Source organism: Capricornis sumatraensis, chromosome 3 (genome assembly GCF_032405125.1).
Source record: "Capricornis sumatraensis isolate serow.1 chromosome 3, serow.2, whole genome shotgun sequence".
In the NCBI taxonomy this organism is placed as follows: domain Eukaryota; kingdom Metazoa; phylum Chordata; class Mammalia; order Artiodactyla; family Bovidae; genus Capricornis; species Capricornis sumatraensis.
The window spans coordinates 8,549,773-8,562,322 of NC_091071.1; the positions used below are offsets into that span (position 1 = coordinate 8,549,773).

General features: G+C 49.1%; 1 protein-coding gene across 2 annotated transcripts; it reads right to left on the reverse strand.

Moving 5' to 3' along the window:
* Positions 1-4,007: 4,007 nt before the first annotated feature.
* On the reverse strand, positions 4,008-11,533 carry TBL2 (transducin beta like 2). 2 transcript variants are annotated; one of them, XM_068967499.1, is made up of 7 exons: positions 11,399-11,533; positions 9,777-9,907; positions 9,354-9,538; positions 8,578-8,729; positions 8,133-8,259; positions 7,622-7,774; positions 4,008-7,382 (listed from the first exon to the last, which is right to left on the reverse strand). In XM_068967499.1, the coding sequence occupies exons 1-7, from the start codon at positions 11,526-11,528 to the stop codon at positions 6,920-6,922; spliced, it is 1,341 nt and encodes a 446-aa protein (XP_068823600.1). In that variant the 5' UTR covers positions 11,529-11,533; the 3' UTR covers positions 4,008-6,919. The 2 variants fall into 2 exon arrangements, with proteins under 2 accessions (XP_068823600.1, XP_068823601.1); XM_068967500.1 differs by having other exon boundaries at positions 11,393-11,533.
* Between the last annotated feature and the right edge of the window lie 1,017 nt (positions 11,534-12,550).

Sequence of the window (12,550 nt, forward strand, 5' to 3'; positions counted from 1 at the left end):
GTTCTACACTATCCTGTACTGCTATCTCTCCTGTTTGGGCCCCTCGCTCCCCAGATACACCAATGTGCTCCAACTATGGAGAATTTCACACCTTCAGTATGCCTTCCAACGTTTGCACACCTCTGTTCTCACCTGGAATTCTCTTATCTCTTCTTGATGACCACTTACTCTTCCAACATTCAGTTAGAATTCCAACAAGACTTCCCCCTGAGATCCTGAGGTGCCAGTTTGTCCATACTTGACACTCTACATCAATGTCTCATTTAATTCAGCAATCGTTGATTAAATGACGCCTGCACTGGGCAAGTTGGCATGCAAAGTGCTGAAGACAAAATTGGGTTTTGCTTTCAAAGAGCTTCCAGTTGAGCAGACCATGCAGACCAGAAAACAAGCATTTCAAATGCCATTTTATAAATGCTAGGTTAAAGGGAAGTGCTGTACAAGGTGCAGCCTTAATCTAGATGAAGGGTGTCCAGAGGCATCGGGAAAAAATGACCTTGAAGTTGAATTTTGAGAATACAGTAGATGCAATTGCTCTAAGTCCTCACTGTGTCCACAGACTCTGTAGATGTTCAGTAGATGTTTGGGTGAATATTCAGTCTTCAGTGCAGCTCCATGTCTTCCCCTGTCACCCCAGGCATTTATTCATGCTTTCCGTATGCAGATAGGGCCCTGAAGCAATCGCTTCAAGAAACAGAAAGGAAGCAGGTGACAGTTTGCATTGCTTGGTAGCGGCTACTTCTTTCACCTGTAGAGAAACTTCCTTCTGTGTAGCCAGAGAACTGTCTCACTAACCCTGAACCTGACATAGCATCTATGACTGTATCCCCTCTGTCATCCACTAATATCACGGCTCAATAAGCACGTATCATCTTGCTGATGAGGACCCCAGGAATAGTGTCTGCCCGCCTGAGGAATGAAAGAGCTGAACTACCATGTGGAGGGAAGGATGGGTCTGCTAATAGTGGGATCAAAGGTGGCACATGTTTCTCAAAGCCCTTGATTCAAAATAACTGAACCAAAGAGCTATCTTGAGTATCTGCTACATGCCCTACAGCGGTGGACACTGAGGCAAGGATGAGTAAAACACTCCCCCTGCCTTTCAGGTGAGGATAAGGAAAGCAACAGAGAAAGAAAAGGCAGAGCATGCTAGGTATGGTGACAGAGGCCAGCTCTCTAGAATTCTCTGGTTCTCTTCTTAGGGCCCCCTGGTCTAGGCACAGAGCCCCAGGCAGTTCTCTCTCACCCTGTCCAAGTCCTGGCCAGTTCTCCCTCCGAGGTTTCCTGTCTATAGCTTCTCTGCTCCACAGCCCACTGCTCCTCCCAGCAGCATTAGCCTCCTGTGCCCCTCTCTCCTCCAGCCCACCCTGTCAGTCACCACCTTCCTCAGGCCTTCCCCGCTCTGAAGACCCAGTGATCCTCCTGATTCCCGCTCACGTTTGTCCACCTCGCCCTACATTCCCCACCTACCTCCCATTGAAGCTCTCTCTATGTAGGAGAGTGGTCAAAATGAGCAACTGCCAACTATTCCCCGAAGCCTGCACAAATGCCCTCTGTTCTTGACATACTGCTCTTTAAAAAAAAAGTCTCCCCTTGGGACTTCCCTGGCAGTCCAGTGGTTAAGACTGAGTTTTCAATGCAGGAGGTGTGGGTCTGATCACTGGTTGGGGAACTAAGATCCCACATGATATGTGGAGTGGCCATTAAAAAAAAAAAGAAAAATTTTGATACATACCTGGCTGAATGTTCAGGAACTCACAATAAAATACTGTTTTTCATTTCTGATGTGTTAAGAAGAGTTTAGCTTAGTGAACTTGAAATTGCAGGGAAAAGATGAAGTGTGGTCAACAGAATGGTTAACAGTGTCAGATGTGGGCAAGACGACTCCTCCAGAGGGACCCATCCTGGCCCTGCCCTCCCATGCTCCTCCCCACGAGGCACAGTTGCAAGACCAGGGAGATGTGACCACCTGGTGCAAACGGCTGCCATCCCATCCACCAGACCCTGGACTCCCTGTCCAAACAGATGCAAGCCTGCTTCAAGGGCTTGTACGACCCTTTCCTCTGGGTCCATCCTCACAGAGGTGGCACTACCATGGTGCAAAACCTGAGGCCTGAGTGGTTGGTGGCCAAGGGGTGGGTGTTTGTCTCGCAGGGATATGATGGCATATGAGGTGTGGGCTGGGGTGTCCCTTGCAATGTGGAAAAGAACCCGGTGGGAAAAGGAGAGTGGCCTTGATCATGGGATGATCACCTTTGACAATACACTGTGGCACAGAACTGAGTCTGAGAATTCTAAATTTGAACATGGCCTTCCAGGATGCTGTATCAAGGTTGGAGGATAGCACATATTGGCGCTCACCTTAATTTATAACGGTAAAACTTGGACAGCATGTGGGTCTCCATCTGTATTCTTATCTCTGGCTTTACACATGTTGGTTAAAGGAATGTATTTTATTGTGTGAAAGTATTTAGAGTTCCTGCTAAGTCGCTTCATTCATGTCCGACTCTGTGTGACCCCACAGATGCCAGCCCACCAGGCAAGAATACTGGAGTGGGTTGCCATTTCCTTCTCCAATGCATGACAGTGAGAAGTGAAAGTGAAGTCGCTTAGTCGTGTCTGTCTCTTCATGATCCCATGGACTGCAGCCTACCAGGCTCCTCCGCCCATGGGATTTTCCAGGCAAGAGTACTGGAGTGGGGTGCCACTGCCTTCTCCGACTGAGTTCCTAGATAGGCCTAAACTCAAAGATCTGAGCAAGCCTTTTATTGGTTATGTGTGGTGGGCAATTAGACTCCCTAATAATACTGATGTCAAGGCTCTCTCAGTTGCAAGAGTATCCCAATTCAAATTGACAATCACACACAGGACTTTCTTGGCTCTTAGTAACTAGTGCCCAGTGCTGGCAACCTCAGGTGTGTCTGGATCCAGCAGCTGAAACAAGAAGCATCCTCAGCTTGCGGTCTCTTTGGCTCCTTTCCTGTGTTGGTTCATTCTTGGGCAGGACTACACAGTTAACAACTTTACATCCTACTTATTAAGCAATTCTAGCAGAAAACTAAACATATTTTCACTTTTTTCTAAAGTCCAGCGAAGTCCAGGAGCTTGCTGATTGGTTATATGCCTACCATTCTTGCCTGGAGAATTCCATGGACAGAGGAGCCTGGCGTGCTGCAGTCCATGGCATTGCAAAGAGTTGGACATGACTGAGCGACTAACACTTTCACCTTTCATGGAGGGTCAAGGCCTATCCTCTATAAATTGTACAGATAGAGATTCGGGGAGGTGGTAGTTCACCAGATAAACACTAAGATAGGGTTGTTTCCTGAGGCAAGAACAATAGTGAGATTGTAGGGATTGAAGGCTTAGCACTCAATGTGGGCCACTATCAACGTGAACAAGAAAACGCAAACACACTTAGACTGGGTATGTCTGCTGAACAGAAAGCGACTGGAGATCATGCTCATTTTCCTACTGCCCTGAACTCTGGGATCAGAACTGGAAGCTTAAAGAAAGCAAGCTTCATACAGTCACAGTCTCACAAGGCCTTCCCAGGTTTGTGTTTATGAATCACGCTTTCAGTTTCTGCGGCTGATTCTGCAGCGCCAACCTGTGTCATCAGTGGGCCTCAGTCTCAAGAGCTGTGTGCTGAAACCAAGGCATGCTCACCTGGAAGACTCATATTTCTGGAATTTTGTAGAGAACATGAATCCCAAATTACTAAGTTTCTAGACACGTGGCCAATTTGGGACACTGTTGGGTCTATGATATAACATCCCATCACTGGTAACTCATCACAACAGTATGTGTTTCCTACTTACCTGCTATAATCTCCAATTATAAAACATCTTTTAAAGACAAGTCTTATTACCTTAACTGAAATTGATGAAGACTATCAACAGACCTTCAGATGTATACTTTTGCACTTTAAGCTTTTTTATTTTTAATGACTGATAAAAATAATCTATATACCACCATTGTTTAATTTCCCCAAATTTTTATTCTGAAAACTTTCAAACCCACATAAACTGAAATAGTAATATTAAAGTATTAACACTGCCTTCACACACAAGAATTTTTTATCAAAAAAAACAGTGGCCTCTGGGCTACATGAACATCCAGGTAACTTTCGCCATGCTGACAAAGGAAGCAGCCTCATCTTTAGTGAGAGGAGCTGTTTTCTGTCCCCCGGACATCTCTGTAATGACTCTCCTGTAGTGTTTTCATTCATTTTATTATAAATTCATAGCCCTGGCAAGGCATGCAGGGCCAGATTTATTTCCATTTTACAGATGAGGAAACAAACTCAGAGAGGTGAAGTGATGTGTCTGTTCAATAACTTCCCCGGCCAAAACTGGAACCAAAGACTTCTGACTTCAGTAACTCAACATTCTGCGATCACTGCCCCTCCTGGATATGCAATGAGAGTAAAGCCAGACCCAAGCAGAAATGCAAAGTGTCTTAGTCTCATTCTTCTGACAGTCAGAAAGCAAAGTTTCACCAGGACCCAGGTGCACAGCATTATCAGTCAGAAGTCTATTCTTAGGAACATCAAACCGCAGCGCACAGAGGATTCTGACGTTTCTGTTAGCTGCCCTGGTTCGAGTTCAACATTTATTGAGTGCTTACTCTATTCCAGGCACTTTGTGTGGGATACGGAGCAAATCAGACAAGTCACATTCCAGTGGCTTAATGAGCAATCCAAAAGCTGCTAATGAGAGACTGCTGGGCTCCATCCTGCCATTAGCGTTTTGTTTGATTCCTACAGTGCTTAATATTTTTTTTATAATAAATTGCCAACTTCTGGCTTCTCTGAAATGGGCAACTTCTGCTGGATTCCTGAATATTAAGTCGCAGCCACCCCTGCCCCTGACCCAGGACAAAAGCCCTCTAGAGATGACTTCAGTTCCCACCTTTTCCTATTGTCTTTCACCCAGACAACTGTGGCCCAATTCACCCCTGAAGCCAACAAATATCCAAACAAAATAATTTCAGACAGCATTAAGTAATGCAAACTAAAATATAATGAGCTAATGTGATGGAGGTGATATGACTGGTGGAAACGGCTACTTCAGATTGAGTGGTCAGGGAGGGTCTCTAAAGTGTAACTGAAACTGAGAACTGAATTATGACAAGCATGGCAAGTCTGCCAAGAGAAGGGAAAAAAAATGCTTCTAAGCAGAGGCAAGAACAGAGGCACAAGTCCCCTTTGAAGCTGGAAATAACTTGGCTTGGTTGGAGGAATGGCACGACTGGGAGAGTGGTAACAAGATCACAGAAGGAGGAAGAACCCAGATTACACAGGACCTTGTACGCCACAGTGAGAATTTTGGATTTTATTCCGTGTGATGGGGAGTCTTGGGAGGGTTTCTACATTGGGAATGCTGTCATCTGCTTTACATTTTTCAGAGATCACTCTGCTATGTAGAAGAGTGACTTAACAGAGGCAAGCCAGGAAGCAGGAAGGCCAATGGGGAAGCTATATTATAGTGGCCCTGTAGATGACAGTGGCTAGGACCAGGATGGTATCAGAAGAGATGGAGAGGAGTAACGGATTCAGGATTTACTGCCATGTAACCCAAAGAAGTTTCTGGTGGAGTGGATGGTAATCGTGTAGTAGGGCAGAAGGAGTGTAGAAAAGGGAGTAACTGAGGATAACGCCAATGCTGTGATTTGTTCACGTTTATATGAGTTGGGGGTGATTAGGGGAGGTCCAAGTTTTAGGGAGAGGGAAGAATTTATTTTGGATAAATTTTGCTGAGACTCAAGTCTTCCTAGATTCCTTATTTCCCTTAGCTCTCCCATCCAAGCAGTCCTCAAAGTCCCAAAACGTGAACTTCTAAATACCCAATCTATTCAATCTATCCCTTCAACGTCATTGCCTCTGTCCTGATTCAGTCTTCTCTCTTGCCTTGACTTTTACCACAGCCTTCTCCAGCTGTGAATAGATTAACAAAAAACACTTCACAGACCTGTGTACCTCTTGTCCACCAGCCATCTTCGATGGCAGAAATCGTGTCTTATTCATATTTATCTCCAGTGTCCATGCTGCACTGGGCACAGAATAGGCAAGCAAATGTTGGATGAACTGAAAAGTTCTCCTCAAACAGGATATAACCTCCCGGAAGAGGAGAGCCCTATCTTGGGATTTTGTGATTCCTCCACTCAACTTAAAGCAGAAGCAAATATGAAATGTACAATCAATCAAATCCCAGAAACAGCTTTCCCAAGAGATTCAAACTGCCCTGTTTGAGTCCCAGTTTTACTCAGTAGTTAATAAATGATATTTGACAACAGATTATGACTCTTTTCCACTTTTCTTTCAAATCTAGGAAGGAGGTCAAAAGATAATTATTCTCCATTTGACAAACAAGAAAACTGAGGCACAGAATGAAATCCCATAATTACTTCTGGATGAAGTTAGGCGCTTTGCCTGGGTTAAGATCAGCCTTTCCCTGAGCCACTCCCCAGTTCCGGAATAAGTAATCTGTCTTCCACTCCTGCAAGCCTGCTGGTTAGCACTCAGGTCTTTCCTGGGTTTTGCCTCCACAATTACAAGCTCCTTTGGATAGCAGGGTGTGTTGTCCCAAGGTCAAAGACTATGTGCTCTCTCTCTTCTAATTACCACTCTCCTCCGTGCCTGGTGAAGACAGACTCCACCCCTTGGGCCCAGGAAAAAGAAAAGCACCTTGGTCATTAGCCTGGGAGGTCGTCAAGTAGGCCAGGAGTCATCACCAGCAAGAGGAGAGAGAGATCTGAGTAGGCTGGAATAGTTTCAATGGGGAAAAGTAGAGAGAAGCTGCCATTAGGAAAATCAGGACACTCCTTTCAAAAGGCTTCCAGCTGGAGAGTACCAGGGAAACGGCAGCAGTGGAGACAGCAGGAGGTCAGATCCTTCCTACTGTCCCTCCTCCCAGAGTCATTTCTTCAAGGCCCCCAGGTTCTTCAGGGCCTCCTGAGCCTGCGTCAGCTGCTGCTGAAGCCTCTGGCGGGTGCTTTCGTTGGAGGCTCGCTTCAGGAGGGCCTGCATTTCCTCCACCACTGCCCGGTAGCCAGGCGTGTTGTGGAAGAGCCGCACTGCTCGGTCCCCACAGGAGGCCAGAAGCCGGCCAGTGATGTCAAAGGACAAGTCACTGATACACTCCCCGTGGACCTGCTCGAAGCTCTCTTCCTTCTCACCCCTCCGGGTGTTGTAGAGATGAATACTGCTGCCACTGGCCAAGGCCAAGACCTGGGCATCAGGGGAGAGCGCCAGGCGGCATGGCACAGTGCTCGCTTCTTCAAAGTGGCCTGTCCTCAGCAAGTAGGGGTCCTGCTGCTTCTTGTATTCCACGTCTGTGTCCCACAGCTTCCACGTGCCGTCCTTGGAGACAGAGGCCATCCTGCAGCATGGAAAGTCAGGGCTCTAGCCTCACACCCGCTGGAGGGGAGGGTGCTGGGACGGCACTTGGGGATGCTAGCTGGGAAGCCAACTCCACTGCTGTGTCTACTTCCTGCTGAGGGCCAGAAAGCCCCACCCCCCCGCGCAGCTGCTGCAGAGAATGGCTGGAGGCTCCTGGTTGCCAAGAGGGGCTGGGAGTCTTGGTAAGAAACTGGTTAAGAGCTCAGAGAATTCACTCACCTCCGGGAGTCATTGGAGAAAGCAAAGAAGTGCACGGCTGCAGAGTGGCCCTTCAGTTCAAAGGCTCGCACAACCTCCTGGAAGTCCCCTTTCTTCCCAAAGCAGACTTCCCAAACTTTTACATCTGGGGTGAAGCCACACGAGGCTACAAACCTGCCGGACAACCCAGGCTCCTTTAAAACTTAATTGTAAGGGCAGCTTTTTCTGCAGATCCACTAAATTCCTTTCCTGAGAGAGTTCATAATCGTGGATCTAAACAACACTGTCTTTTAAAAGTGCTTTTATACATGATGTCAGTTCATCCTTACAGCTGTAAGATACATAGTACCCCTGCCCCAACCTTTTATATGCTTTAAATGAGTAAGTAGAAACTAAGGACTTGAATCCAGGTGTCCTGATTTCACATGCCTGCTCCTTCTGCTACTTGAAGCTGGCTCTCGACTCTCTCTCCACCCTAGCCCCCAGCGCCAACCTCAGCCCACATCCAATGCCAGAGTCCCCTCTTCCTTACCTGCTACAAGGGGATATAGCAGCATAAGTATTGTTCATGTGGTTGGTGTTGATGGTGGACAGCACCTGGCCTTTCAGATTCCAAATGAGGATGGTTGTGTCACTGGAAGCAGTCATGATGAACTTCCCTGGGGGTGAGGGGGCGTAACATGAGCTGAGGTCAATGACCTGATCAAGTGACTTACGAAGGCCTCTGCTGCCCTTCGTATCATGCTCCCCTCCCGCACCAAGGGTCACCAAAGACAAGGATATAACTGAAGACTGTGATTACCTGCCTCTCCTGGGGACTTGCTATGGCTCCCAGGAACTCCAGGGGAGCCCAAACAAGGTCCCTTTTGTCACACCAGAACTGGGCACACCTCTCAGGCTGCATTCACTCATTCAGTGAGTATAACAGTCCATTCCCTCTTGCTTGGGGCAAGCTCCAGCCTCTGAATGCCTCTCACCTGTGTCAGCGATGCCAATGTTGACAACGGGTGCCTTGTGCTTTTTAGGAAAGTCCTCTGGGGTGGCCATGAACGTATAGCCCCCATCGTCTCGTTTTATCATCTTGAAGACACGGAGGGTGTCTCCATTAGCGAGCCAGACGATGAATGCTCTACAAACAGGGAGCAGACAAGTCTCTCACTCCTTCAGACACAGAGACCTGTGTGTGTGAGGTCCTATGCTAGGCAGGCTTTAAGGAAAATCAAGATCTCCTTTCAGGACCTATAGTTCAGCCTCACAACCCTTAATTCAGAATCTCTTAAAACTCCTTAGAAGGTTAGGACTCTCATAGTTCTGGCTCCTTTAGATTCTCTCTAGGGTTTAGAAAACCATGAGAGCTTCTAAGATTAATCTGGAAATCAGTCAGGCTTTGGTACTTCCCAAATAGGAACAGATTTTCCCCACTCTACCTCCTTATTGCTGCTGCTGCTGCTAAGTCACGTCAGTCGTGTCCGACTCTTCGCAACCCCATGGACTGTAGCCTACCAGGCTCGTTCGTCCATGGGATTTCCCAGGCAAGAGTACTGGAGTGGGTTGCCATTGCCTTCTCCGCTACTTCCTTGTTAGGTAGCTGCATAACCCTCCAGGGAGCCTCAGACAGTGTTCAAGCTGTCCCCTTCTGCCACCACAAGGAAGATGCTAGGTACCCCCCTCAGTATCCCAAACGAGGTATGGGAAGGACCTAGGCCTGGGTCAGGGCTTCTGCAAGCACACCTGGGGCTCCATCCTGTCCCACCTGCAGTCAGGGCTGAAGCGCACCAGGACGGCATGGTCCAGGTCCACGTTGGCTCTCATGCTGCGGTGCTCCCGCTGCAGGAAGTCCTTTGTGCTCCAGATGCGGACGGTACGGTCGTCTGCACAGGTAGCCAGGTATTTGCCATTGCTGCTGAAGTCCATGCAAGTTATGTTCCCACTGTGGCTCTAGGGCAAGGGCAGCAGCAGGTATGAACAGGAACCCCCTGGGCAAATGCGGAAACCCAAGCAACCATGACTCAGGGGTCCTGCTGCTTAGATCAACAGCAAGCTGCTGATGGGATGTCAGGAGAGGAGATGGGACAGGGTGTCCCCCCTGATCTGAGTCAGAGGCAGAGGAATCTGTAACACGCACAGAATCCTACAAAGGAGAAGTCTGCAGGGCTGTGCCTGGGTACCCGTGTACCTTCAATGCTGCAGCCAGAAGGCGGTGAGTGAAGTTGTGTTGCTGAGGCTTCTCCTTGCGAATCCGCTGTTGCTGTTTCTGCTTCTTGGATTTCAAGGACTTGTCAGGTGGACATCCGTTTGCTTTTTGGCCTATAAGGAAGGGCCAGGTCAACTATCCATTTACTCGCTCAGTGAGCACTCAGTGACCACGGATGACTGGCCAGGCATTGAGTGGAGAGGCACAAGAGATGACCCTGTCCTCGAGAAGAGAGAGGAATACACGGGAAAAAAACAGAAGCTTTGGAATCAGACCTGGGTATGGACTATGTCTCTATCACTGAGTGATCCTGGGGAGGCTGCTTGCTATTAGTGTATATAACATAACCATACAGCACCCCACTGCACATTAGAGAAGGTGCCCTCTCTGGGCAGGCGCAGCTCAGTGAGTTCACAGAAAGGCCAGTGGAGAGCAGATTCTTAACCAGGCCTCTCTAAGTGAGGGATAATGTGCACTACAGAAGCTGCTGGCGCTGCTCTCAGGTTAAGTTACTTGATTGCTCTGGGCCTTGGCTGTTCTAGAAGAAAAGTTGAGAACTGGGTGAGATAATATATACGAAATGACAAGCATAGTACCCAAAGCAAGCACTAAAACAGGCTCAGAGGGAATCCCAGAGAGAACCGGGCAATGAGAAGTAGTCAACATGTGCTGAGCACGTCCCCTGTGCTGAAAAGGCTGCCAGTCATTTTTGTGTAAAATAGCTAATTTAATTGGGAATCAGGACCAGTGCAAAGTGGGCATGTGTCAGGTCACTACAGATGCTCCTCAATTCCTGCAGGAAGAAAACTCCGGAGGCCACTGTTACAAAGGCCAATCTGCCCTCTGCTTGCCTCTCCAGCCTTGTCCAACAAGCCCACTCCTCTCCTCTCACATCACAGTCAAACCAAACACTGTTTCAGGACTCCTTGGCTTCCTGCACGTTGCTACTGCCAGGAGTATTCTCCTTCTCTTGGCCGTCCTGGCAAACCCTTACACTTCGATCCCTGAGGACCCCACCTTCAGGGTTCTTTACTTGACCCCCGCCCACCCGTGGGAGTACTAGTACTGGGCTAGTACTAGTATTCTAATACTGATCTTTCTATGAAACCCACGACACTGTATTTTTCACTTACATTTTCAGATGTTCTTTTACCCGACACTGGACTCCCCAAAGGAAAAGACCCCAAAGCCTACAGGAGGTAGTATTCAATAAATGTTGTATGTCGGTAGACCAGAGCGTTCACAAATGGAGGTCTCTGTCCCTTCCTCCCCGTTTTCATAAAATAACGAACAAGGAGCGCGCGGGAATATTTCCGAACGGCCTCTCAGCTGTGCTCCGAGGGAAGGGGGCTTGGTCTCGGCCACGGAGAGAGCGCACAGTCGCGCGGGACCCAGGTTCTAACAGATCGCCCCAAAGGGGCGCGATGGGCCGGGCAAGGGGGCCCCTACTCTAGGGAAGGGAAACTCGTGTCACAAGAGGAGAAACTGAGGCGGGGAGGGCGGGTCACTGACACCCCCACAGGCCCGAACATTGGGTCGGACCCCCGAGGAGGCCGGGGAGCGAGGTCTCGCGGGTCGCTCCTACCCGTCCCCGCCACACTCACCGGCGGACCGGCCGCTCGTCTCCTCCTCCGCGCGCAGCCACCCCCGCGCTACCGCCGCCGTCGCCACGAGGGCCAGCAGCCCGAGCAACAGCGACAGCCCCATCAGCTCCGGCATCTGCGGGAGCTCCATGTCGGCAGGGCCACTGCCACCTCAGCCTCCGGCGGGGCGGACGCCTGCACGTCTTCACGGGGCCGCGCACGCACACGGGGCGGGGCCCTGCCGTTGGTGCGTGCCGAGGGGCGTGGCCTGGTCTTTGGTGAGTCTCCAGGGGCGGGGCCATGATCATTGGGCTCCCGGAAGGGCGGGGCCTGGCCATTGAGGCTGCGTGGCCGCTGGAGCGTTGCGGGGTAAGTAATGTAGTGCACGCAGTCCAGGCTCAGGCCTTCCCTGGGCTACTTTACTGATAATCGTTAGTAAAGGCATTATTCCAGCCGTCATCACACTGGATCCTTTCAAGGAGGCAAGGGTCCAATTATTACTCCCGTTCAACAGGTGGTAAAGTCTTCAGTTCAGTTCAGTTCAGTTCAGTCGCTCAGTCGTGTCTGACTCTTTGCGACCCCATGAATCGCAGCACGCCAGGCCTCCCTGTCCATCACCACCTCCCGGAGTTCACTCAGATTCACGTCCATCGAGTCAGTGATGCCATCCAGCCATCTCATCCTCTGTCGTCCCCTTCTCCTCCTGCCCCCAATCCCTCCCAGCATAAGAGTCTTTTCCAATGAGTCAACTCTTCGCATGAGGTGGCCAAAGTACTGGAGTTTCAGCTTTAACATCATTCCTTCCAAAGAAATCCCAGGGCTGATCTTCAGAATGGACTGGTTGGATCTCCTTGTAGTCCAAGGGACTCTAAAGAGTCTTCTCCAACACCACAGTTCAAAAGCATCAATTCTTCAGCACTCAGCCTTCTTCACAGTCCAACTCTCACATCCATACATGACTACTGGAAAAACCATAGCCTTGACTAGACGGACCTTAGTTGGCAAAGTAATGTCTCTGCTTTTGAATATGCTATCTAGGTTGGTCATAACTTTTCTTCCAAGGAGTAAACATCTTTTAATTTCATGGCTGTAATCACCATCTGCGGTGATTTTGGAGCCCCCAAAAATAAAGTCTGACACTGTTTCCACTGTTTCCCCATCTATTTCCCATGA

Bases quoted from the DNA above. Each gene is read 5' to 3' on its own strand.
- TBL2 (XM_068967500.1), bottom strand. From the start codon at position 11,528: ATGGAGCTCCCGCAGATGCCGGAGCTGATGGGGCTGTCGCTGTTGCTC. The intron at 9,908-11,392 runs GTGGCGGGGACG...CCTTCCTTATAG, and splicing joins CGGCCGGTCCGCCGGTGAGT to GCCAAAAAGCAAACGGATGT. The intron at 7,383-7,621 runs GTGAGTGAATTC...TCCATGCTGCAG, and splicing joins TTCTCCAATGACTCCCGGAG to GATGGCCTCTGTCTCCAAGG.